We start from the raw sequence: 25,980 nt of genomic DNA on the forward strand, positions 1-25,980 counted from the left end.
ATTGTAAACTCGGTGTGTCCCAGTCGATGGCAGGGTTCGGGTTCGGAGGATGCAAGGATTTTCATTTATTTTTGTCCTGCGTGGAGTTAAGCATTAAATACAAAATTGTTCATATCTGATATTGTAGAAGCCCATTAAAAAAGAATTGAGTTGGTCTTCCAGCCCCCATGCTGGAACAGTGACACGTTGGAATAGTTTGTCACATGCTGTTAATGCGTGGACGCGTCTTATCTGATTAGCGGCACTGTCAATTGCGTTAAATGAAAGATCTCCCTTTTTCATTTTCTCCTGCTCGCTGTCTGTCACATCACTGCCCATCTGGATGATTACTGGAGTTCGGTCAGTGGAAGCTAGGGAATGAAGGAGAGGGGGTGTAGATTAGGTCTCCAGTGAGGCATAGAATTCCTAAACCTTCATTCATGCCTCTGTAACCTGTAGCAGCAATGTGTCACTGGCTTCCCGGCTCCTAATACAGTTAAGAAAACAATTACTCTTCATGAGAATTCTTGGTGTTACCTCAAAAATATGGTGACAGGTTAAATCAATCAGCGAACCACTTCCTTGACAATACTGCCAGTATGATCAAATGGAAACGTTCACTCTGCTTACCTTTCACCTGAATTTGATATGAACTTCCCACCATCTCCTACCTAGGGAGCTTTTACCAAGGCTGTGGGCAGGATTGGAGCCTCTTGCCACTTTTTGAGCTCTGTGAAACCTCCCCTTCCTTTGAACTATGCTATATGGCCAAAAGTATGTGGATACTCCACCAAAGGATTGAGTTCAGGTGCTTCCAGTAAGGGATACAGTAAGGTAATGATACATAATACAATTACATTTTAGGTCTTTCAACAGTTTGGAGAAGGTCCTTTTTGTTGCACCACAACTGTACGCAAAGCCAGCTCCATTAAGACATGGTTTGAGGAGTTTGGCGTGGAGGAACTCAAATGGCCTCCACAAAGCGCCAACCTCAACCCTACTGAACACATTTGGGATGAATTGGTGAAATGCACCTGTAGTAGGCTGAGTCCAAAGTGGAGCTTAGGCTGAGGATAAGGCGAAGACGTGGTCAGGCAGGCAGGGTCGGCAACAGTCTGGCAGCGAGGTACAAAGTCGGGATCCAGGTGAATAGTCGGGAGGCGGGCAGAGGTCTTGACACGAACAGGATGCATGTAAATCCAGCATACGACACAGAGGTAGCTCACACAGGAAACTAACCCAAATCAATGGGCTCAGAGCACAGGAAGTGTCCGGTATTTAAAGCTTGAGTTAATTGCAGATCTTCTACAGCTGGTTGGCAGGTGGAGCCAAAGTGACCATAATGAGAGTTGCTGAGTACAAAAAAACTGCAGCAGAAACCAAGTCCTTCCAGTGACTGAATGGCTAGGTCTGTGCACTTCCATGCCAGAGACCCAGGTTCAAACCCCGAACAGGTGCTGATCAGACAGGTACGTAACAATTGGAGTATGAATGATGAGCCAGGTCTTCATCCAACATCAGCACATTACATCACATCACATAAACAGACAGTGTTACACGAAGAGAGGGCGTTGTTCTTGTTTTATTTCTGACATGTAATCTGAGGCATCCCAACCTGCAATTCAAAAGCAGCTCCTCATATCATATGGAATTTTTACTCTGGTCCCCTGAAAAGTGAGTTTGGACCGTACTCTGATGACATTATCGAATGCTCTGACCAGATTTTTCATATGAACGTCTGTATGAAAATCTACCAGTGTGTGGCCAGCTTTACGCTATGCCTGAGAGCCGGTGCACACCTAGGCGACACCCCACTGCGTGGCAATGGTGCACGATTCCGCGCGGATTGACGCGTGGCCAGGAGTCGCCCAGGTGTGCACTGATCGCTCTGTGGGTGCCGAGCGAATCGCGTGGTTTCTGAACACGCGGCTTAAACAGGGTGCCATTGGAAACTAATGGCACCCACAGCGAGATTGGTGCACACCTAGTCGACTCCTGACCACGCGGCAATCCGCAAGGAATTGTGCACGATTGCCGTGGGGTGTCGCCTAGGTGTGCACCGGCCCTCAATGTGGATGCCCATTTGCCCACAAGGACAATATTAAATGCCTCATGTTTTATAGCTTTGTGGTGTATGTTATAAGGTGGAGAAAGCATATTTAACCCCTTCATGACTGAGGCCCTTTTTTCAATTTTTGCACCCATGTTATATTCCACATTTTAGGCCTGAAAATGACGTAAAACCCCCCAACATTATATATTTTCTGAATGCCAAGACCCTATAGAATAAAATGGTGGTAGTTGAAAATGTTTATGTTGCGCATAATATCCTTATTAAACCCCAAAATTTAGTGACAAATTTAATTAAAGACGTACACTGTACGTCGTCAGTCACGAAGGGGTTAAGCGGACAATGCCGTACTTTGTAGTTCCATTTGTCCCCTCTCACCCTAACCTGGCTGCCTCTACTAAAACCTAACAATATGAACTGAAATGTAACAAATTCAGCATTGTAACACGTTGTTCAGCACGTTGCTTAAAGCTCATTACTTGTAGAGACACTTTATAGGCCACATGATCAGTCTTTTGTCCACTCTTGACCGTCTTCTGCCTATGTAACTGCTGCTCAGACAAGATGGATTACCGCTCTGTAATGAGAACACCTGTGTCCACCTCATGCCCCCAATAGACCTTGGAGATAAGGTCAGCGACCTTTTAACGCCAATGCGTAAAATTAAATTCAGCACAGATTTATTTCCCCTCCGCAGCCACTATCCAGGGACATGGCCCTGTGCGGACATCGACCTACTAATCCTCTTAATATAGCAGTCTGAGGATTAGGTGAAGCTCAGGAGTGTATCGATGGGTCTGAACAGGCAGATACACGGGCTGATTACTGGAGCGAACAGAACGGATTTTCTTGCTTTGTCTGTCATGAGATAGATGGGCCCCACTCTGCTGAGCCCGCTAATGGAAACAGCCATTGCAAATTGTTGTTGGCACGCGGTAAAAAAAAAAAAACGTCACATCGTATTTTTCCGAGTTCTGCTTCCTAATTATTCCATTTTCCTTCTGCTATTCTTTTATGTGGTTTTATTTTATCATTTATTTTATTAGTTCTTCTCGCTGGTGCTGAAGGAGGAAACGCTTTGTACATTTTATTGGGTATAAATCTCAGAATAATTGGGCGTTTTCTGGGATTTACACCCCCAAATCTTAGTATTGCCAAATCACATGTACAAGCTGTCTGAAGGAACCAGGGGGGAAGGGCAGGTATTCTACATACCCCAAAAGTGTGAAGTTCCTGCAGCGCCCGTTGACTATCATTGCGGTGTTGTTATAACACACGGCTGCTGCAAAGGTGAATATATCACCGCTTCTTCTTTATCAGGCATTGCTGCTTTTACTTTTGACGCTGTGGTGACAGGGTCACTTTAAAAAGGGACCCTCTATTGAATCTTGGTACTCCAGCACTTCTTCTAATTTGGGTCTATGACTTTATGACTTTTTTGGGGGGCTATATAACTTTATGACATTTTTGGGGGGATTTATAACTTTTATTTTTGGGGGGGTCTATGACTTTATGATTATTATTAAAAAAGGAACTTTGATCACAAAGGATTCTCATTGCTCTAGATCTGCATTGGGGTAATGAAATGCGGCCAGCTTAGCTGAAAATACCTGACAGAGTTCCCAATTATAGCCCATTACCCCCACATGCTATTGCTTGTAAACACCCTTTTCTCTCAGTGTAAATGCTATTCCTGCTCTCTACTTTCAGTGCCCTGTTCTGGCAGAGCTGAGTAACAGCCACACACTCTTTATAGCCCATTACCCCCACATGCTTTTGCTCATAAATGCCTTAAATAACGTTTTCTCTCAGTGTAAGTGCTAATTTCTGCTCTTCACTTTCAGTGCCCTGTGATGGCAGAGCTGAGTAACAGCCACACCCCTCATTATAAATGTCCCCACACAGACCTGTATTGCGGAGCAGAGGAGGGCACATGTGTGACCTGTTCTGTTACAATACAGAGTGCTCTGGGTCTAAGGCTGGCTGTACACTATACAATCTGATTGTAAAATCTATGTATTCGATTATTATTAGAGTATATAGATTCACCAAAACTATGTAATATGAGGACAAACCTAAACAATCCACTCAATTAAAGTTAAATCAGACAGGCCCTTGCTCTACATAGTTGATGGTAGCCTTAAATAGTTGATGGTAGCCAGATGGTCAGCCTTAAGCTCAGACAGCTTACAACCTGATTGTCTCCTTTAGATCTATCAACAAGTATGTAATACGAGGGCACATGGATATACATTGATTGAATCGTTTAGGTAGGTCCTCATATTACATTTGGTAGATCTAAAGTTGATCGTATGGTCAGATTTGACCCATTTGGCTGCACAGACATGTTTACACACCCTGCACCACTCCTGTAATAGGAAGGTGGAGGTGAGACTAGGAACATTTCTATGTCTGCAACCTCAATTGGGCTTTAATGGGACGTTTGGGAAGCAGTGCTGACAGATCTTAACTGCTCCTATTATGTAGACGGCGGTCTGAGAATGAAGCCATGAAATCGGTCTCTTCTGCAGACTGCCTGGCCTTTCCCAGACCTCTCTTCTAAATAAAGGCGCTGTGAACTGGCTGCGGCCCCAAAGGACGGCCAGAGGACTACGCCAGGCACGCGCAGCCTTATCATCCCTTGGTGGCGGGATTTGTGCTGTATGGTAATGAACACAGCTCCTGATAATTAAGGGGAGCAAAGTGGGATTGTTCAGCTGGAAAAAAAGTAATCATCTGATTTCTTGTACATATGTGACCAGGGAGGGACTCAATTATTTCGCATATTTTATAGTGTCACTGTGTTATGCCGGGCTTTAAGCTGCCCACACACATTGCATGGTGATTGTACAATCACAGCGCAGGCTCCTTTTAAGGGATAATACACATTAATGTCTCATTGTACAATCTCCTTTAAGTCTACCAACAACTATGTAGCATAAGGACGTATCTGATTGGATACAAAATTAATAGATTGTTCAGGTAGGCCCTCACAAGTATAGTTTGGGTAAATCTAAAGGAGATTGCAAAGGGATTGTACAATCTAACTATAATGTGTGCAGCCAACGTTTGCTTGGATTATTTGGGCAGATTTCCCTTGAAGATGGAGGAACCTAATCACTGCTCGGTATTCAACGTTGTCCGGCATGACACCTACTCCATTTCTCTTGGCTCTAACTATAATTCACCACGACCTACAAAAACAATAATTGGCATGCATATTACTAAGCTATCCACCTATACACCTGCAAGATTTCAGATCCCTAGCACATCTAGATCATGGCGAGGGTAAGAACTTATTGGCCTCCCCTCGTACTAGTATCTTAGTGCAGACTTCTGGGAAAATCAGTGACCCAATCACTCAAGCAGGAAATTACATTTCTGGGGGCGTTCCATACACCCCACCCACTGTGTACAGCACGACTCCAGGTTACCATATTGCATTTCATTTTTGGAACATTTTTAGAATATGACAGCAACTTCAGAATGAAATGAAAAGGTGATATTTAGTAGCGTCTGTAGCAATTTTATAAACTATACATTCTTTTTAATTTAACAAAGTGGAGTTTTCCTTTAAGCTGTCCGTACGCTGCTGCGGAATTGAATGGGGGATACGCTGCCCCCCAGTTTACTAGTAACGTTTCTGCATTCTAGAATTCTCTTCCACTTCTGGAATTTCCATTATTTACAGATAGGATTGCAAACTGCATGGCGAGCGCAGATCCTTTCAGCTGGATGTTACGTTCAGACTTTTCAATATGTCTGCTTATGATTAATTATCTCCCGTATGGAGTTTAATTACCGGAGATGAAACGAGAACCCGGAAGAATACATAAGGGAGCTCGCATGAAAGCGTATTGGTAAAGTAAAGGGTACCTGTCACATGCACACAGCTGCTTTTTTGGAAGGTTATATTAAGGGCTCATCCACACAGGAGCAGAGGACCATACAATGTAAAAAACGCATCCGTATTTTTGCATCTGGTAGTCAAAGGTGTTGCGTGCAGCCGCATGTAAATCAATGACAGTCTGTGTCCAGGGGCGTACAACTGTGCCTGTACTCGTGTATATGCTCAGATAAACGTTCACCAGCGTGAAGCTGCAGCTTGTCATTGATCTGTACAGGAGGCTGCATGCAATAGCGGGGGAATCCCGGCCGAAGAAATATGGCCACTTTTTATGGTATATGGCCTGTGCAAATGAGCCCTAAAGCTGAAGTTTAATCTGCTTATCTTTTTCTTCTCCGGCTCCTCCGATCCCCCTCATTGATATGCTAATAACATTTTTAAATGAAACATTTCCAATTTAGTTACATTCCTTATTTTATACCAAGTGATGTCATCATGGTCTGGTCAGTGAAGGTCATGGCCAACTGGATCTCTGTGCTTCTCTGTGCAATGCCCCGGCACAATACCCATAAGGGCTGTCCCTACCCTGTATGCCGCTTGAGGCCGTAGAGTCTAGGGGAAGGGGGTTGTGCTGCTGATAGGGCTTCTCGGGTGGGGAGGCTTTGCTGATAGTGGTCTTCTGGGGTGGGTCCCAAACGCGACGACCAGAGTGCCAACCAGAGCTTCCCGCTTATCTTCTTGGCAACTGATGAGGTCAGAGAGTTGGGCGGAAGCCGGACAGAGGTTCACAGGCTGCTTAGAGCTCTTAGCAACCTGGGACACTGTGGCCACCCCTCTAACGCCCCCCCCCCCCTCCCCAATAAGATGCTACGTGAGGCGACTGCCTCAGACTGCCTTATTATAGGGATGACCCTGGCACCCATTCACGCTGGAGAGAATTGGCATATAAATGTAACCATTGATATCCCTATAGTAACAATGGTAACATTTATATGCTCATTCTCTCCAGCTTTTTTTTTTATTTGTAACATGGTATCTCCTTAATGGTCCTCAGCTCCATCTAGTGGCCATAATGTGGTATGTTTCCCCACTCACTGTTATTTATGAATATACCTATTGAAGAACATAACAGCTGGCTAACCCACAGACAAAAAATGTACATTCAGTATCGCTGAACCCTTTCATTTCCCTGTCCAATGGCAAAATGGCCCCTCTGATTTTTTTCCCTGCACTTCTGTATGATTATATCATTATAGTAATCAATGTTTTCTTTTCTCTCCTAGGTTATAACCCTGGAAGGGTGGGTGGACATCATGTACTATGTCATGGATGCACATTCTTTTTACAATTTTATATATTTTATACTACTTATTATTGTAAGTATCCGCTTTGTCACACCTTTGTATCTATACCCCGCTATAGTAGTATCGCTGTTGTTGCACTGAGCTCAACTTAACAAAACTTTATTATTGTCCATGGTTTGTTCCCTCAGGTGGGGTCTTTCTTCATGATAAACTTGTGCCTGGTTGTCATAGCAACACAGTTTTCCGAAACGAAGCAACGGGAAAATCAGCTCATGCAGGAGCAGCGGGCCCGATACCTCTCCAACGACAGCACAATCGCCAGCTTCTCCGAGCCGGGTAGCTGCTACGAAGAGCTGCTCAAGTACATCTGCCACATCTTCAGGAAGGTGAAACGAAGGACGCTGCGCCTCTATAATAACTGGCAGAACAAGCGGAGGAAAAAAGTAAACCCCAACAGTGTCAGTGTCAACGGACAAGGCCGGGGCCGCAAGTGCAAACGTCGAATCACCTCCATCCATCACTTGATCCATCACCACCACCATCACCACCACCACCATTATCACATAAGCAACGGGAGCCCCAGGGGCCCCAGGTCCAGCCCAGAGATCTGTGATGTAGAAATGAAGATCATGAAGCCACAAAATCAACTAAGGCTCCTTCCGCCGTCCCCGAGTCACCAGAACTCGCCAGCCAACAGTGAGTCCGTCCATAGCATCTACCATGCGGATTGCCACTATGAAGGGCCCCAACTTAAATCATGTAAGTCTTCCAATGCCTCGTCCAACATGAAACTGGATGCGGGGCTCAACCACACCAATATGAACTACCCTACCATTCTACCTTCCCCGGCCGGCAAAGCCAGCCCCACCACATTGGCAAAAGGAAAAAGAAGTGGCAGTACTCCCGGCAGTTTGGTGAACAGCCCAGTTAGCTTGAACGCCGACTCCTATGGAAAGATACATCAACTAGTCGGAGAGCTAGGTAAGAGAGATGACTTCATTAAAAGTTACATTTGTCTGGTTTCGGTAAAGTGTGTCTAAAGGCAAAACCTTTTTAGCTTTGGCTAATGTTGGTAAGGGTTTAAAATCCCCGTCTGTCCCATTTGGTGTGAGATTTCTTCTCACTTCTGTCTCAGAAACATCAATACATACAATCAGGAAGTAAAAGAACATTTTCTTCAAAGTGGGGGAATTCCCTCTTAGTTCTTCTGGGAATAGATGTCCTCATTGGGGGGCAGATTTTCTCTCTGCTACTATTTCAGTGACAACTGTAATATTTTGGATTTCCCATCACTTTCTCTCATGGCAGTGGTCATCGGGACACATAGAGAGGGTGACTCTGCCCAGCGTAGACACATTCCATATGTAAATGTACGATATAATTTGCTAATTTACTTTTAAATTAAATGCTTGACATATTGTATATTTCTAATTTTTTTTGATCAGGTAAAAAATATTGTATATGATTACTTTATTATATGACTATATACCAATTGCAGCCAGCAGGTGTCTCTCCGGGTTATTCTCCCTTGTCCAGTGACAGTGCTTTTACTGGTTGCAAAGGTACTTCCATTGGACAGTGGGAAGATTTTTGGTGGAGTGACCAATGTTACTCCTCTTTCTATCCCATCTAGCAGTACCTTTGCAAAGAAGCTTTCTATTGGTGCCTTGCTCTCCCATTACAGCTACCTAGCAATCCCTGGGTAGCAGCTGTGAAAACTCTGCATTTCAACATTTACGGAATGTAGCAGCCGGAAAGATTTTTTAAATAAATGAGCATAATCATATGATTATAACCCTTTTAACCCTTTACCAGGCACTCTTTATAATGGGAGACGGATACATTTATATTGATTTGAGTGCCTCCTTCCCTCATTAATGACTGCTTAATTCAGCCTGCCCTTCAGTCTTTGCATGGTTGTACCGGCTCCTCTTCTGGACTTCAATTGCTCACTCTGATTTCATGGCACACTGGGAACTCCTCACAATATGCATTAGCATCTGCAGCAAGTCAGATAGAGCCCGCCTCATTTCCTGGATGGATGGCGCCCAGTATCAATCCGCCCTGTTCTTGGCAACCAGTGACATCACTGGTTGCCAGGAGCTGGGTGGGACGCCAGCCGGAGCATCCCAGGCTGCAAAGAGCTGGGCAGGGAGATGCAGAGCCTGCAGGGGACGGCATCACCCTTGTGTCTGGGGGTGCTGCCTCCTCTACCCACCTCCCGAAGTCTTCAGGCCGGTATAGTGTTTTCGACAGGTCCTCCTCTTCCTCGCTTCTTAGCCCAGAGTCACTCTCTGCACCACTAGATTGTAAATGACAGGCGTCATTCAACCTGATTCAGCCTGGAAGACTGAGGACATCATGTGGCCAAAAAGAGGTACTGCGGGGGACATCTTTGAACGGAAGGTGCTATCCAGCCATTTATCAGCGTTTTTCTTTAACAGCTAGGGGACACTAATAACAAATAAATGCACATAAGGCACATATACAGTATATTCACATAACACATGTAGAAAAAAATGTCCTTCAAACACACTACGACATGAACGGCCCAAAGACGTAGTCCGGCAAGTTTTACAAGCCAATGTGTCAGTCCGCGATTATTATGCATTAAGCCGAATTCTCTGACTTGACTTGGCTGGGCCTAATGTGCCTTATACAATAATGGCTAAAAGTAATAATCAGAGCCGAGAGTTACTCATTACCCTGCGCTGCAGCCGAGTGGAATCAAATCACGAGCAATGGGTTCATAGCATGGGAACATAAACACTTAAGTATAATTGCATACATTTGCACTACATAAATAGCCGCTTGCTGATTTGGAGAAAAACGGCTCCATTAAACAGAGGCTGAGCTCTGATATTCCCCTTCCGCTGGCGAGGTTGGCTGTAAAAACGGCGTGTCGCCCGCTGCTCATCATCTCTGCTGAAATGTCAGGATGTGTTATTTACAAAGCTCTCATAACTTCACAAAACATTTGCTGGTACTCTACATTGCCCCTCTTCCTTAATATAATGGTGTCCAGCATGAGGATTGCCACCCTTAAAATTCACCATGTATGTGAATGTCTCATCGCACTCCAGACCGGAATTCAACTTCAAATACTTTGGTGGACACTGGAGTGGCCTGTGGATGACACCACATGGATCAGCATATAGAATAATAAGCCACCAGCACACCAGAGGTCCAATTTATCGTCCTTTTCTTTATTAGCAGTCAGATAAACATAGCATCAAGTACAAATGCAACGTTTTGGGACCTTGTTTAAAAATAGTATGACCATAAGGTCCCGAAACATTGCCTTTGTATGTGATGCCATGTTTATCTGACATCAAATAAGATCAGACTAAGATATGTCTGTGAAGGTTCTCATTAATCCAGGTTACGGTATATCTGTAAAAAATAAGTCAAGGCAACTGGACTTGCTGTATTTTTCTTGAAGACGTTTCACTGGTCATCCAACCGGCTTTCTCAATTCAGAATGAATTGAATGAATTAATTCTGAATTGAGAAAGCTGGTTGGATGACCAGTGAAACGTCTTCAAGAAGAATACAGCAAGTCCAGTTGCCTTGACTTATTTTTTACAGATATACCATGACCTGGATGAATGAGAACTTTCACAGACATATCTTAGTTAGAGGATTGCTAAAATGTGAGCAATTATATTGCTCAGTATATGCGCTGAATATATTCTTGAAAATATAGGCATAGGTGGAATTACAGTTTAAAGCTCAACTCCGGGCTGGAATCCCCCCTTCCCTCTTGCTCCTTTCTACTGACACATCCCTGTACGGGGGTGTGCTGGTGGTGCACGTTACAGGAACTGAGTACCTCCGGCTTTGTCCGTCCACTCACTGACGTCACTGGTTTGCTGGAGCCTGGAGGGACACCAGCCAGTGCATCCCGCTCAGCTCCTGGCAACCAGTGACGTCGGTGAGCTGGTTAGGACGCTCTGGCTGGAAAGGGGGCGGCAGGTGTGCCACGTAACCCAATCAGATGCCGTCTGAGGCAACCACCTTTAGGCTGCCTGATTATAAGGATGGCCCTGCCCCTGTACACCCCTAGATTGGTGAGTGAATGAGTCTATGGGGTACAGCACTAGAGAGGAGGAGAGTATAGCAGCTGGAGCTGCCTTTATATTTTTAAGATCTGCTGGGGGAACCGTTCTTTTTTTTTTCTTGGCCCAGCTGGAATTGGGCCTCAAAACACCAGTTGTCAAGAGTACCTGTCATAACTGAGCTCCTTAGGCTTGCGCTGAATAGATATATCATTACACCAGAGCGGACAGCTGTCTCATCTGTTGTAACATTATGATTCTATACAACCTGATCATTAGCTTTTCCTAGGTGACAGCTGTTGACTGTGTTCAGCCTAATGCCTCTTGCTCCGCGAGTATCTATATATACGCCATGCTCTAGCGGTTCCTAACTATGAGTCCGTGGACCTCGGGCAGTTTGCAGACCAGCAGCTGTCAGTCCACATTGAGCAAGGCAGGGACAGATCCAGTCAAAATGATGTACCGATACAAATTATCATTTCTGTTTTTGTATCAGCAAGTGCTAGCAGCTGGTATATTCTGATGATTAAACCTGACAGACAGATATATACGGCTCAAACACATATCACTAAACTCATTTACCTGTTATAGAATTTGTCATTATGCCCGGTCAGTATTGTAATCAAGGTCCCCACTGCTAGACAGTGCAACCAAATCCTGGACCTCCCTGCTCTTTACCCTGCAGTTAAAGGGGATCTCCAGTGCTTTGAAAACTTTTCCCCCCGCACTGCAAGGGATAACTGCTCCTATGTTTCAGGGAGCAAAAATAAAGAAGAAATACTCATCTGATCATTGGTCCCCTCTGGCTTCGAGACTGGTCCCCACACAGACCCTTTTCCCCTGGGCTCTGGCAGTCTAGGGACCCGTAACGTCATCACGTCTAATACAGGTATATTAGACACTAATATGCCAAGCCGGAGCGGAGGAGGTGAGCAGTCATGAGGTCTGAGGATCGGGTGAGTATTTCTTCTTCGCCCCTAGAGAAAGAAGAGCAGTTAACCCTTGCAGTGCCTGGGTAGTCACACAGCAAGGGTTAGTACACTGGGGGCTCAAATTAAGCAGATATATTCACCTGATACTAAGTCCCTTCAGACTGCTAGACTGGTCCACCGCAGCCTCTTCTCCCCTGGGCTCCAGTGGTCTAAGGACCTGTGGCATCATCATGTCTAATGCAGGTCCATTGACTTGCATTAGACATGAGGACGCCGAGGGACATTCCATAGCCAAAGCGGGACTTAGGATAAGGTGAGTGTATCTCCTTTATTTGCACCTCAAGACCAAGACTAGCGCTTAACCCTTCCGGTGCTTGGGTAGCCCCACTGCAAGGGTAAGTTTGATCAAACCCAGGAGTTCTTTAAGCGATACTGCCTGGTCCAGGACCCCCCCGTCTATGATTGGATAACAAGGGAACAGCAGCACACTGATGAGATCAATATAGACAGATCTCTTTCTGGAGAGAAAAGCAAATGAAGGCATTGTCAGGGGGAGTACTATGATCTCTGTGAGAGGAAATCAATACCTGGAAATGTTACATTGAAACATTACTTAACATAAAGAAATAACTGGCGCTAGGTGCGCTTTAAGTAATATTAAATATTTCATAATGAGACGGTTTGCATTAAATTTTGATGCTGTATTAGTCCATCTCCATAGCTTCTTAGCCGTCCTTTTTTAATTATGTTAATAAAAAGATTTTTTACTGACAAGTACGCAGAGGAGATGGCTTTAGAACATCTTTAATAAAACTGGAAACCGTTAAACACTTTAAATTAATGAAACATGAATAAAGAGAAGTCTTATCATTAGCAGCATTGATCAGTATAGCCCAGGGACAACTTTTTAGGTCTCTATGATGACATGTAACACGCACAATGCTGGCCGCTGTCGTCATCAGCTGCCAGTCTGTGACATTTGGAGAATGAAGATAGATAGAATGGGTTATGTGACCAGTCACCAGCCGTTACTTAAAGGGCATCTATTATTATTATACAGGATTTATAAAGCGCCAACAGTTTGCTCAGCGCTTTACAATATAAGGAAGACATTACAATACAATTCAAGACAAGATGGTAAGGAGGGCCCTGCCCCTGGGGGCTTACAATCTAAAAGGGAGGGGCAAGTGATACATGTGGAGGTAGCTGTGTGGGGATGAATTGCTTGAGAATGTGATAATTCAGTAGTTAGGTTGAGGTGGGATAGGCTTCCCTGAAGAGATGAGTCTTAAGGGATCGCCTAGTCTAGGGATCTATAGTCAAAAACTAAAAATAAATCTGTATTTCTATATTGAATTTCCAAAAGTTCTATCCCACTCCTAATAACGAGATCAATCTAGAAGTTACTTATTTAAGATGCCCATAGGATGGACTTCCTCAATGCACTGACGCCATTTCACTCACTTCCTGGTGTCACCGCTCTCACAGAGCCTGCCTTCTGAACTACAACTCGATGTCTGGACAATGTAACATCATCATTGCTTGCTGGAAGCAATGCATGGTGGGATATATAGTCTTGAGAAATAAATATTGCGTCACATCAAGGGTTGGTCCTTTACAAAGGTCCCCCAGGCAAAAAAATCAGGTTTTTTTTGGGTGGTGGTGGGGGGCTTTAAGGAAACCACACAGGTTAGACCAATAAATGAGGCCGAATATCATAATACAAGTACTAACAAAAGCAGAGTACTACAGTATCATTACAAAAGGATCTGGAAATGTGTGGAGTTGCACAATCAGAACCTGTGTTGTCTATGGGACAACCAGTAAAAAAACAGGGAATCAAGCCAAAAGTAGCCAAAAACTCATTTGGTATGTTTTGTGATTTCAGGAAAGGGGATATATTGTGATTCAGGGAAGCTATAACCAGCATAGGTGTCCCCTTTGCTTCTAAATTTGCTGATTGGTTCTGTCAGCTACTCTTGAGCATATTTTGGTGTCTTAGAAGAGTATTTAGACATAACTGTAGATAACTGCCACACTCCTTACCGAATGCCGCTTGTGCTGAAAGGTAGGTGTTGAAGCAACTGCGGATGGCGCGGCGCATCACAGTGTACATCAGAAATGTCACTAGCACACCACTGGATGATGTCCAAAATACAGCGTCTTTTATTCATGCATATTGTCACATCAAAAATGCAACGTTTTCAGGGCCATGCAGGGTCCCCTTCATCAGGCCTAATATCGTCATGTTAAACCAGATAAAGGGGACCCTGCGTGGCCCCGAAACGTTGCATATATAATGTGACAATAAAAGACACTTTTTTTGGTGTGCTGGTGACATTTCTGATGTACACTTAGAAGAGTTTTTAAACCCGACATTTTTTTTTTACATTTTGAATGGAGTAGAGCATTAATAAAACCCCAGTAAGGTCTTTTAATGCCATCTGTGCCCCACTTGTCCTTCATTTATTGCCGTTTAGATACAATAGCGAATTACAAGAAACTCTTCAAAATTAGGAGAAATCCCCCTTTTAGACACCTGTCAATGATATGAGTGTCTCTATTGGAAGATTTCCACCCTATTCTTGTTCCAGTGACATCTCAGAATATTGGGTTTTCCATTACTTTCCTTCCGAGTGGCAATGGCCATTAGGCTAAATGGAGAGGGTGACTCTTCCCAACGGAATAAAGACAGCCAGGGCTGACCCTATAATGAGGAGGCATCTCTGTGGGACACGTGGGGGGGGGGCAGACAGAATGACATGGTAACTCTGCTTCACAATGTTTGCAGTGTACCTGCCACTCTATTTCTAGCCAGAGAGTCCCAGGTTTCTCAGGGTGGGGAAATGTGTATGAGCCATACACATCTCCCTACCTAGCTCTTAGCAACCTGGGATGCTCTGGCCAACATCACGCCCAGCTCCTGGCAACCAGTGACATCACTGTTGGCCAGGAGCTGGGTGGGATACTGGGCAAAGTGGCAGGGTCATTCTCCACCAGCACCCTCCACTGAGTGCGAGCACCAACAGCACCAAACCCCCCTGGTCTCAGGCGGCAAAATGGATCATAACACCCCTGAAGGCAACAATAAATGACATGGATTCTAACCCTTCTACACTCTATTCAAAAACAAAAAGTTTGGCATTTAAATACACTTTAAAAGTTTGAATATTTATCAACCCAGCTGATCAGTAAGGGTTGTAGATTAGTGCTGTGAGTTGGGGGGGATAAATATTTAGGCCTGCCTTACTAAAGGGTCCTCTGCTCTGGGCTTCTGGCCAGAGTGGTTGTGTCTTGAGAGGTCATCAGGGAGACTTCTACTGAGAGAGTAAGGAACTGTTGAAGATCAGCTACTTCTGCCTTGAAGATAGCGCCTACAGTTGGCTCCATTTTAGGGAAGATGGAGCGGTAAATACACCAGAACCTTTTTAGCTCTCCTGCCACAGGGGTGCAAAGTCAAGAGACAACTAGAATCTTCTCTACTAAGGAGCTAAAATAAACTGAGATCAGTAAAATTCAGCAGAGACTGTGCAGGCAATGTGCAGAAGCGAAGCCTACTATATAAGATCAGTGTGTCTGGGGTGTCCCGTGTTCCTTCGTTCCTTTATTTTTACCAGGGAATAAATTCTATTACAACCATTCTAAAGTGACTGCCGTCCAAGTTATTTAAAGCTGTACTGTGAAAGAGCCAGCCCAGTGGTGAATACAGCTTGAGAACAAAGTGGACTGAGACATCCCAGATGTACCCTATAAAGCCAACTGAGGATCATTTCAGACATAGGTTACATATATATATATATTTGTATATCACTTTCACCACATAGCAACAACCAGTGAGTTTATGAAGGATTGGAAGATGTACAGATGGCTTCTGGAACATAAAGACATTATGTGCATGACTGGATCCATTATCATTAAATTGTTAATGAAGGTAGCAGGTATAATCATTTAATTGCTAATGCTGTACATTTCGGCTGCATCTGCAAGGCTGGAGATATACACTACAATCTCATTGTACAGTCTCTGTACTCACCATACACATTACAGTTTGACTGTAAAATCTTTGCACAGTCCCATATAGATTCACCAAAATAATGTAAAATGAGGACTTGATTTATTGAATCACTGTGTATCCAATCAGACAGGCCCTTGTGGTACATACCGCAGTTGTTGGTAAATCTAAAGAAATCTTACGTTTAGGATGTAACTTGTGTGGTCATCTTCAGACTTCAAGTAAAGCTCACATGCGGGACTAAAGCCGCTGAGGAAGGGAAGCACCCAATTTCTTGACTAATACCGGAGAGACAAAGTAAAGGCTATAAATATGTTGTGCTGAGATGGAGGGTTTAAGGAAAGAATATGAAGGGAAAGGGAAAGGCAGAGAACATTGGGCCAGTTTTGGAGGTCCTGAGGACAATGTAGAGGGCACAGGGACAATGCAGAAATCACAGGAGCAGTGCAGGGAGACCAGAGGAGGAGGAAGAAGAAGGACGAGCAGGAGTAGTTTAGGAAGGTAAGAGGAGAATGCAGGATGCACAGGAGCATTGCAGGGAAGTCAGAACGAAATGCAGGATGCACAGGAGCAGGGCAATGAGGTCAGAGGAGAATGCAGGATGCACAGCAGAAGTGCAGGGAGGTCAGAGGAGAATGCAGGATGCACAAGAGCAGTGCAGGGAGGTCAGAGGAGAATGCTGGATGCACAAGAGCAGTGTAGGGAGCTCAGAGGAGAATGCTGGATGCACAAGAGCAATGCAAGGAGGTCAGAGGAGAATGCTGGATGCACAAGAGCAGTGCAGGGAGCTCAGAGGAGAATGCAGGATGCACAAGAGCAGTGCAGGGAGGTCAGAGGAGAATGCACGGGAGCAGTGCAGGGAGTTTAAAGAATGCAGGAATGCACAGAAGCAGTGCAGGGAGGTCAGAGAAGAATGCAGGATGCACGGGGAGGTCAGGCGAGAATGCAGGATGCACACAAGCAGCGCAGGAAGGTCAGAGGAGAATGCAGGATGCACAGGAGCAGTGCAGGGATGACAGAGGAGAATGCAGGATGCACAAGAGCATTGCAGGGAAGTCATAAGTAGATGCAGAATGCACAGGAGCAGTGCAGTGAGGGAAGAGGAGAATGCAGGATGCACAGGAGCAGTGCAGGGAGGTCAGAGCAGAATGTAGGATACACAGCAGCAGTGCAAGGAGGTCAGAGGAGAATGCAGGATGCACAGGAGCAGTGCAAGGAGGTCAGAGGAGAATGCAGGATGCACAGGAGCAGTGCAGGGATGACAGAGGAGAATGCAGGATGCACAGGAGCAGTGCAGGGATGACAGAGGAGAATGCAGGATGCACAGGAACATTGCAGGGAAGTCAGAAGTAAATGCAGAATGCACAGGAGCAGTGCAGTGAGGGAAGAGGAGAATGCAGGATGCACGGGAACAGTGCAGTGAGGGAAGAGGAGAATGCAGGATGCACAGGAGCAGTGCAGTGAGGAAAGAGGAGAATGCAGGATGCACAGGAGCAGTGCAGTGAGGGAAGAGGAGAATGCACCGGAGCATTGCAGGGAAGTCAGAAGTAAATGCAGAATGCACAGGAGCAGTGCAGTGAGGGTAGAGGAGAATGCAGGATGCATGGGAGCAGTGCAGGGAGGTCAGAAGTAAATGCAGAATGCACAGGAGCAGTGCAGGGAGGGAAGAGGAGGATGCACAGGAACAGTGCAGGGAGGTCAGAGCATAATGCAGGATACACAGCAGCATTGCAGGGAGGTCAGAGGAGAATGCAGGATGCTCAGGAGCAGTGCATGATCAGAAATAGCCACACTGTCCGCAGGTGGTGTTCCTTGTTACTTCCCCTACATATCCTTCAAATAACATTTCCTATTATTTTTGCAGTGGAGGATGCCCACCCAGTGAAGATACAATGCCCCCCTCCTCTCACACATACCTTTGATCACTGTCTGGAGCCAGCTCAGGGGCATTGCATAGGACAAAGAGAATCTGGATTGTTAGCCACAGGCGCCTCGAGTTTTGGCCTATTCCTGCTGAATTGAGCTTTATTGACACCACCAGCTTGACAAATGTCAATGTAAAAATTGACTGGCCAAGTGGAAAATGATCTCTGGAACAGTGACTGCATCCTATCAGATGCCGTGTCTGTTCGGGTACGTAGGCAGCCGACAGGGGACATTCTTTCATCCAGGCTGTTGAACGCGAGAAATCTTTGCATATATGACTAGCCCTAGTGTAAAGTTGCTGACTATTGAACCCAAGCTCCCTTTTTAAGCTGCAGACTGTTATAATGAAGATGAGCTGGGCATACAAAATGGCCGCCCTCCTGTTCGCATCATTATTCTCCTGGGTGTTCCGGCGTACACAGATGTATAATTGATTTATCCAGAAGCTCGGAAATATCAAAACCAAACAAATTTCAAACAGTTCTCAGCCAGATTCAGCATCCCCGAGGAGAAACGTTTCTTCCGCAGGGATAGCACCTATAAACCACCGTTCAGACTTCTTCACTGACAGAACATATGTTTAGATGAAAGCTGGAAAACCACTCGCATGCTAGGCTATAGCCAATTATACGGAGGCAGCGGTTGTGTAAGCAAGGAGTTTTGCTGCTTCTCAAACATTCCGAGCAGGCGCTTTCCTTATCCTAGGAGGGGATTACATTTGACTTGGGGTTTTAGGAGTAAATATGCGCGTGAACTGCCAGGTTGTTTGACATTCAGCATACAAATAAAGACATTGGTGTGTATTGAATTCTGTTTATTACTCCGAGCTGTCATTCTGCGACTTGAATTATACTCGTCTGTCTGATACAGATTTAAGGCAATCGGGAGTCTGTAGGATATGCTGGGAAAGTTATTGCTCTAGCAAAACTATCATTAGGTGTGTGTTCTCAGTGGCAGTGTATGGGGTGCTGCTCACGTACTCATAAAAATTTATAAATATGTCTTAAACCTTTTGCTATGATGGCAGCTTGATGAGCGTGATTGATGGCCGTTTAGGGTAATCCAGGCTTAGTTATTAACCAGCAGCTTGTTGGTACACTACTGGAGCCCAGTACAGGGATCTGGGTGGAGATAGAGAAACTGTCCACAGGCAAATCTTAGACAGGGTTGCAGAGACCTTTGGTTTCTGACAACCTCCCAATGTAAGTATCAACCGGTACTTATGACTTACATCTGTGTAAGGAGCTATAAGGAGCTCTACCATGTCCGTTCCTCTGATTTCTCTCAGTCTGAGTTTCTCAACACATGACCGGTCTCCATAACGTAACCTCCTTGCTCCTTACACATGTGCAAGAACACTATGGGTCTTAAATGTTCATTTCTATGTATGATAAAACCTTCATCAATGGAAAAACCATTCCCTACTCCCCTCTTTCATGGTACTAGCCTCACCTGTACCTCGACAGTAAACTAAAATATGGGGTCGGCCATTGGAAGCCTTCCAAAGAGACCAGTTGCTTGGATATTACACTGACCCACTAGCTTCACAATTCTGAGTCGCCAACCTGGAGCACCTATTAAGATTAGCAAACTTTGAGAAAAGTCCATAGCATCATAATGATTCCAGTTGGTTCAGAAACCTCAAAGTAGGGAAGCAAAAAAGTCAATATGTCAACCATACAGCTAGAATTTTAAGATAGACAGGCCAAGAGTGGCAGCCGTGTGACCATGCCCTTTCCCATGTATGACAAAGTAAAAGGGTCACTTAACTCCCATGTCACTCTGTTTGGCCAGCGAGACCGGGAAAGAAAGCCCAGTGTAAGCTCCAAACAGACTTTTTAGAGTTTACATGGGGATATGAACTCCTTTCTTGGCCCCATGTGATGGCGATGGGCCAATCACAAGACACCAAGCGCTGTCACATGGGAGAGGATGAGTGAGTCACATGTTCACTCATACCTAGAAGTACTGGGAACAAGGAACCTTAACTATATGTTTCTGGTATGTGTTTTGGAGAATAGTAGTTAGGTGACCCTTTTACTTTGCCCTGTATGGGTATAGGAAGGGTCACCTTAACCCCTCTATGTTTTTGTTCCTGTTGCACTTTGGCTTCAGGTGATACGTCCTGTCACTATTCTCATCTTCTTTTGTTTCGTTCTTTCAGGGCTGTGCAGAAGTTCCAGCAAGTTATCTAATCTCAGCGTCCCCTGCTCCTTGCCAAGCCCCCAGACCAGCCAGATCATCTGTGAGCTTCAGAACTGCACCTACTGTGCCAGCATACTAGAGAACCCAGAACTGGAGCTCAGCGACTCTGAGAGCTGCGAATCTGACACGAATTGTGTATACGAGTTTACGCAGGACCTCCGGTACGGAGACCAAAGAGACCAGATACAGAACAGGAGGAAGTACAAGAAAAAGGAGAAAGAGGTCAACAAGGTCTGCAAGGTCTGGAAGGAGTTCACCAACCGGCTGAAGAGGATCGTGGAGAGCAAGTACTTTAACCGTGGCATCATGATCGCAATCTTGATTAACACGCTCAGCATGGGCATTGAGTATCATAACCAGGTGGGTGACTTTTGTGAGGCTATATTCATTAAAGTTTCTTTTACCACTTCCAGCGGGTTCACGTAAATGTACGTCCTCCTCTGGAAGTGGTTGTATCAAGAACTCGACTGCTGCTGCAGCCGTGTTCTTGGTACCGTTTTAAACAGCCGGCGATTGCTGTTTAAATATAAGTGATCCGGCTTCTGTTCAGGCGCTGGATCACTTGTACGGTGCCGTGTCCCCACCCCCCTAAGCCGCCGCCGTCAACTTCTTGGGCTTCACTGTCCCTCGTGTGAGCCTAGGACCGGCATGGAGGGTCTCCCCTGATAGATCGGAGGAAGAAGCCACGGATCTCTCCTCTGATCACCGGACCCGGAAGTGATGTGCATTACATCACTTCCGTTGTCACTGTGCACATTCTCTGGCTCCTAGAGCCAGATAAGGAAGCTGGTGAAGCAGATCTCTGCTTCATCAGCTTCTTTGGGGTTCCTAGTTGACATTAGGGGTCTGAAAGACCGCTGATGTCTCCATAAAGAGGACCTGACCTGACACATGATATTTGCTATTAGATAGGGGACTTGTTATCCCCCTATGCAATAGCAATAAAGCTGAGTGTAAAAAAAAAAAAATTAAATTAACATAAAAAATGCAAAACAAATGTTTAAAGCCCCCCACATGCATGCACATGCAACGCAAACACGCGTCGGATGCGTCTATGCGCAAAAACAAAAATTGTGCCACACATGTTACATATCGTCACGAGCGTCGGAGTGAGAGCAATAATTCTTTAGCACTAAACTGATGAGCCGTAAAGTGTCGCCTATGGGAAATTTTGGTTATTGTAGTTTTTTGCGGTTTCACGGTCGCATGCAATTAAGGCTCGACATGTTTGGTGTCTATTTACCTGGCGTGACCCCGTCTTTTAAATTGGGCATTATATTCTGTTTCTGTGCACTAAATTTCATTTTAGTGTATTTTATCCTAAAAATAAATGTTTAATAAACATTTGCTCAAATACCGTGTGACATAAAAAGTTGCATCTAGCATCTTTTTATTCTACAGGGTCTCGGCTTTCAGAAAATATATCATTGTTTGGGGGTGTGAAGCTGTTTTCTAGCCAAAAATTCTGATTTTATCATGTGTGTGCAAATGTATGAAATTGCTCCGGGCAGCGAGTGGTTAAGTTGCGCGGTTCTGCGTGGATTTTTAATTTTAGTTTATTTAACTTTTTTTTACTTAAAAAAAAATATTTTTTTTTAAATTTTAGTTTATTTACCTTTATTTTTTTCAACTTTTTTTTTCTTTTTACTTCATTGCAGGAAGCAATAGGCAGCCTGCTATTGGCTATTTCAAATTGCAATAGCCAATAACAGGCTGGCTATTGCACCTGCCCACTGCCTGCTGTCAATCAGCAGAGGAGGGACCTGAAGGAGAAAGTTGAGCTGCAGGTAACAGGAACAGCATGTGTGCAGGGAAAGGGACCCTGCACAGCCCCCCATAGATCCTGCACAGCCCACCTGAGAGTCTCTGTGCAGGTTCTATGGTGGGCTCTGTGGGGTATATGGTGGGCGCTGCGGGGTCTATGGTGGGCGCTGCGGGGTCTATGGTGGGCGCTGCAGGGACCTGTATGGGCTGTGCAAGGTCTATGGTGGGTTGTGCAGGTTCTATGGTGGTCTCAGCCTGATACCCTGCAGAGCCCACCAGAGATCCTTTACAGACCACCTGTCCGAAGCTGTATCCGGTGACTTACAGGTTATGCCAAATGTCTTACACAGGAAGGGGTGGGACAGATTTATATTGCAGGGTGCCGGGTTTTGTCTTGCCTAGGGCACCATGAAACTTAAATACACCGCTGGGTAGACCACAATTCTCATAGTTGGAGTTTCCAATGCAGTTGAAGGTCACATCAGGACACGTATTGGAGAACACATCCCAGTACCGAGAATCACACAAAAGCCAACATTTCTTAGAAATCTCCCTCAATTATTTTGTGCTGACTTGCTGATGGCGATTTGGTAGATGAGTGGAAGCAGCCCAACCAGGGGTCTGAGAGAAGGCTCTTCATCCAGTTTCCTCTCTTGCTAATTAGGCTCTTTGTTGGGCTCTGTTCAATGTTCATTAAGAATTGCTGATATCTCAAAAGTAAAGTGATTGTTCTTTACCTGAAGATCAGGAATAGAGTGATTTTTCGCTTGAGATATAAAAAGACAACTTCAAACGTCTCTAGCACTGCATGGCCTTATTAACTGTATATAGCAGCCACATATTCCAGACTGGATGTCATAAAGCTACATGCTTTCAAAAGGACAGATTCGGTACAACCTTAATGTTAGAGTGGCCCATTGTACTCATTAGCAGGAAGGTCCCTTAATACCATTAAATTAGGTTCTCCTCTTCTATCATTTTCCACACACGTCCTAATAGTTAAAGTGGACCTGTCAGCGCCTAAAAAAGGTGTCTCAGCTAACGATGCTGCTGAAGTTTTGGTACTCTGTAGTTCTTGCAGGCACTGTGAATGTTCAGATCGATTTTCCATTTGTAGCCCTTTAGATTCTAGGCACAGGCTATGCACGGGACTTACACTTCTGCCCAAGTCAGCACTAAGCCCTAACCCCTCTTGTTAATCGTCTCCACCCCTTCATTCAGCAGTCCAATACCAGAACCTCAGTGGCCAGTAGAATCTCTGGGAAAATGTTGGTGTTGGGTGGACTTAGTGTTGCTTTGACCAGGAGTCAAGTTCTTGTTTAGAGCGTGGGCCCAGGATCCAACTAACTTTATGGGGACTCCGAAAATGATTTGAAGATTAAACACAGGTCTGTGAACCTCAGCAGCATTTTTAGACACTATGGGCCTGATGTATTAAGCTGCGATAGTACCTACTAAGATCACTTGAGGCATGCTTCAGGAGCCACCGGCTTCCGCAAACACTGGGCAGGGACGCCAGAGCTGCGTAAGGCTGCCCTGTAAATGTCCATACATCCTGTAGCACTCCTTAACGGAAATCCCAAAGTGTTGATGGGTGCTCGAAATGACCGCGGATGGTGCTGCAGACAGTTCCACTTTGGGCTTCCCTGTAAAACACCTGTCCGATGTGGACAGGCATTAAGGGTAGTCAGTGTTCCCACAAAGTTATTGCCGGAGGAGAGTACACAAGGGTGCCCTGCATACAGAATATGAAGCTGTAAAAAAATTAGAGTCAGGACCTGCCCTGCAACAAAGCTAATTATTCTGACTCCGATTGTTGTGATAGCGATGTATCCCTTGTGAGACCTCTATGCCTGGCCTGTATAAGTAGATTTAATCACTGCGGACAATCATTGTCAGATAGCTGAACTCACCAATACCGTGTTCATCCACAAAGGTTGCTTTATTCTGTACGTGCATACAACAGGATAACAGTGATGAATGGTTACAGTATTATGCGGTCAAAAGATGATGCCTTTCCTACGGTACTATGCAGAGTACATGTGTCCTGATTACATGTGGCTGTTAGCTGTGGCCATGACACAGGAAATACTGACCAACAAGAAGAAGGGTGGGGCTTACATACAGAGGAAATGTGTCATCACATGAGGAAAGGAATACATAAAAAACAGGGGCAATATCACAAAAGGCCACTAGATGGCAGCATAGGAACTAGCAGTAAAATAGCTATGGGAAAATGGTTTAGGGAAATACACTATATAAATTCTTCTATCTATATAAAACTTTTATGCCCCATTGGCGGCGGCACACTAATTAAGTATATAAAACCCAAACTGGAGTTCTGCTTTAAATGCTATTACAACTTGGTGAATGGAGGTCTGTGTGCGTTGCGGATTTCCTGTCTATAGTGTATCTGCACGTGCCTCGTTCTCTGGGGGTCATGGCACCTCCCCAGGCAATGATCGACATGCCATTTTGCTTGTGCCAGTTCCACTTTGTGACTCATAACAAATCTCCTTGCTTCTGCCTTGCTGAATATGCACTGCAGATGGCGGCTATGACAGAGCATGCATACAGCACTGGTGGTCCGATGCCGTTTGATTCCCGCCTTTCATCTTTGGAATGCTGGCTCAGCGTATGTCCATTTTCAAAGTTAGAATTGCGGCGTTTATTAGACACAGCAAATACCCACATACAAGGAGGCTGGCAGCGAAGCGCTCCTAATGGGCCAGCCTTCTTCTGAAGGTCCCCATTGTTCGCAGAGGCGCTTCCTCGCGCAGCTTGCCTTCTGCAGAGAATACAGAGGCACATTTTTTATTAAAATGCTAATGAAAGATTTGGCTTTTAAGTGGAAATAAAACGTCACTTTTCTCCAGGCTTTTCCTTTTGCGCCGGGATTCGTTTCTCTGTTTTGATGCGTAAACCTTTTGATGGAACCTCCTTTCCTAAGAAGTTCAGGCAAAGAATCTTAAATGAGCATATTGTCTGCGGAGGTGCCCGGTTATTTTCTCAGAAGATAAAGCTCTTTCATGTGAGATGGAAATTCGTTCCGAACCTGCAGACTTTTCCTCAGCAATTTTTCCACATCACTATATAATATTCGACGTTAGAGGCTGAATTTCAGTCTGGCGGTGTGCGTAACCCTTTGTAGTGCGTTACTGGGGGTGGGGGTGGGGATGCTTGGTAGGATATCGTAGGACAGAGAGGAGACAGTAATTAAGTAAGAACAGGTTCACGGTAACCACAAGGGCAACGGCTATGCTAGACGTCTAGAGTTTGTTGAAATGGCTCATCAAACACGAACATTGTTCATTTAGACTCCCCCCTCAGGGATATGAATGTTGCTCCTGAGATGGGCAGTTGGCTCACAAGATACCCTTGGTCGCTGACATCGAAAACTTATTTTTTTGGATGGTTAACCCCCCCATCCCTTTCAGGTTGCTATTGCTATGTATAGTTATGTGCATGAGTATGACCCCTAATGGTGTACGCTTTGTTATTGTGACTCGCTGTATTTCTGTCACATATATGTTGGCAAAGTTTGCAGCGGGGTTTATTGCATTGTACTGTGCCATTCTGTGTAAGCGCCTGTTCTGGGGTCAGCTTACTGCGTACCAATCTTCTTCTCAGGTTCAGTGGTTGCTTGAATGCTAGTATTGGGGGCTGAGGGAATATTCCTTTAAGTATGGGGTCTTCTGAGAGTACTGGCTGTAGATCTTTGATTATTTTTTACAGAGTGTACAGAAAACCCACAGACAGGAACAGCTACCTCCATAATTCCAGCTTCCATCCGAATCACACTAAACAGGGTGTCATCTACAGCCAAGCAATCCGATACCACCGCATTTGCTCTGACACTGAGGACAGAGACAAACACCTGAG

The 25,980-nt window shown here is 45.0% G+C and overlaps 1 protein-coding gene across 3 annotated transcripts in view; it reads left to right on the forward strand.

Annotated features, from left to right (window-relative positions):
- CACNA1H (calcium voltage-gated channel subunit alpha1 H) overlaps window positions 1–25,980 on the forward strand; it is a 196,511-nt gene that overhangs the window by 63,309 nt on the left and 107,222 nt on the right. For all 3 annotated transcript variants that reach the window (XM_018564684.1, XM_018564686.1, XM_018564685.1), the window contains exons 6-8: window positions 7,181–7,273; window positions 7,390–8,182; window positions 20,294–20,694. In XM_018564684.1, the coding sequence (XP_018420186.1) occupies window positions 7,181–7,273; window positions 7,390–8,182; window positions 20,294–20,694 (1,287 nt within the window). The remainder of the gene's footprint in view (window positions 1–7,180; window positions 7,274–7,389; window positions 8,183–20,293; window positions 20,695–25,980) is intronic.

This window comes from Nanorana parkeri, unplaced genomic scaffold, assembly GCF_000935625.1.
Source record: "Nanorana parkeri isolate BGI_ZX_2015 unplaced genomic scaffold, ASM93562v1 scaffold772, whole genome shotgun sequence".
NCBI lineage: Eukaryota > Metazoa > Chordata > Amphibia > Anura > Dicroglossidae > Nanorana > Nanorana parkeri.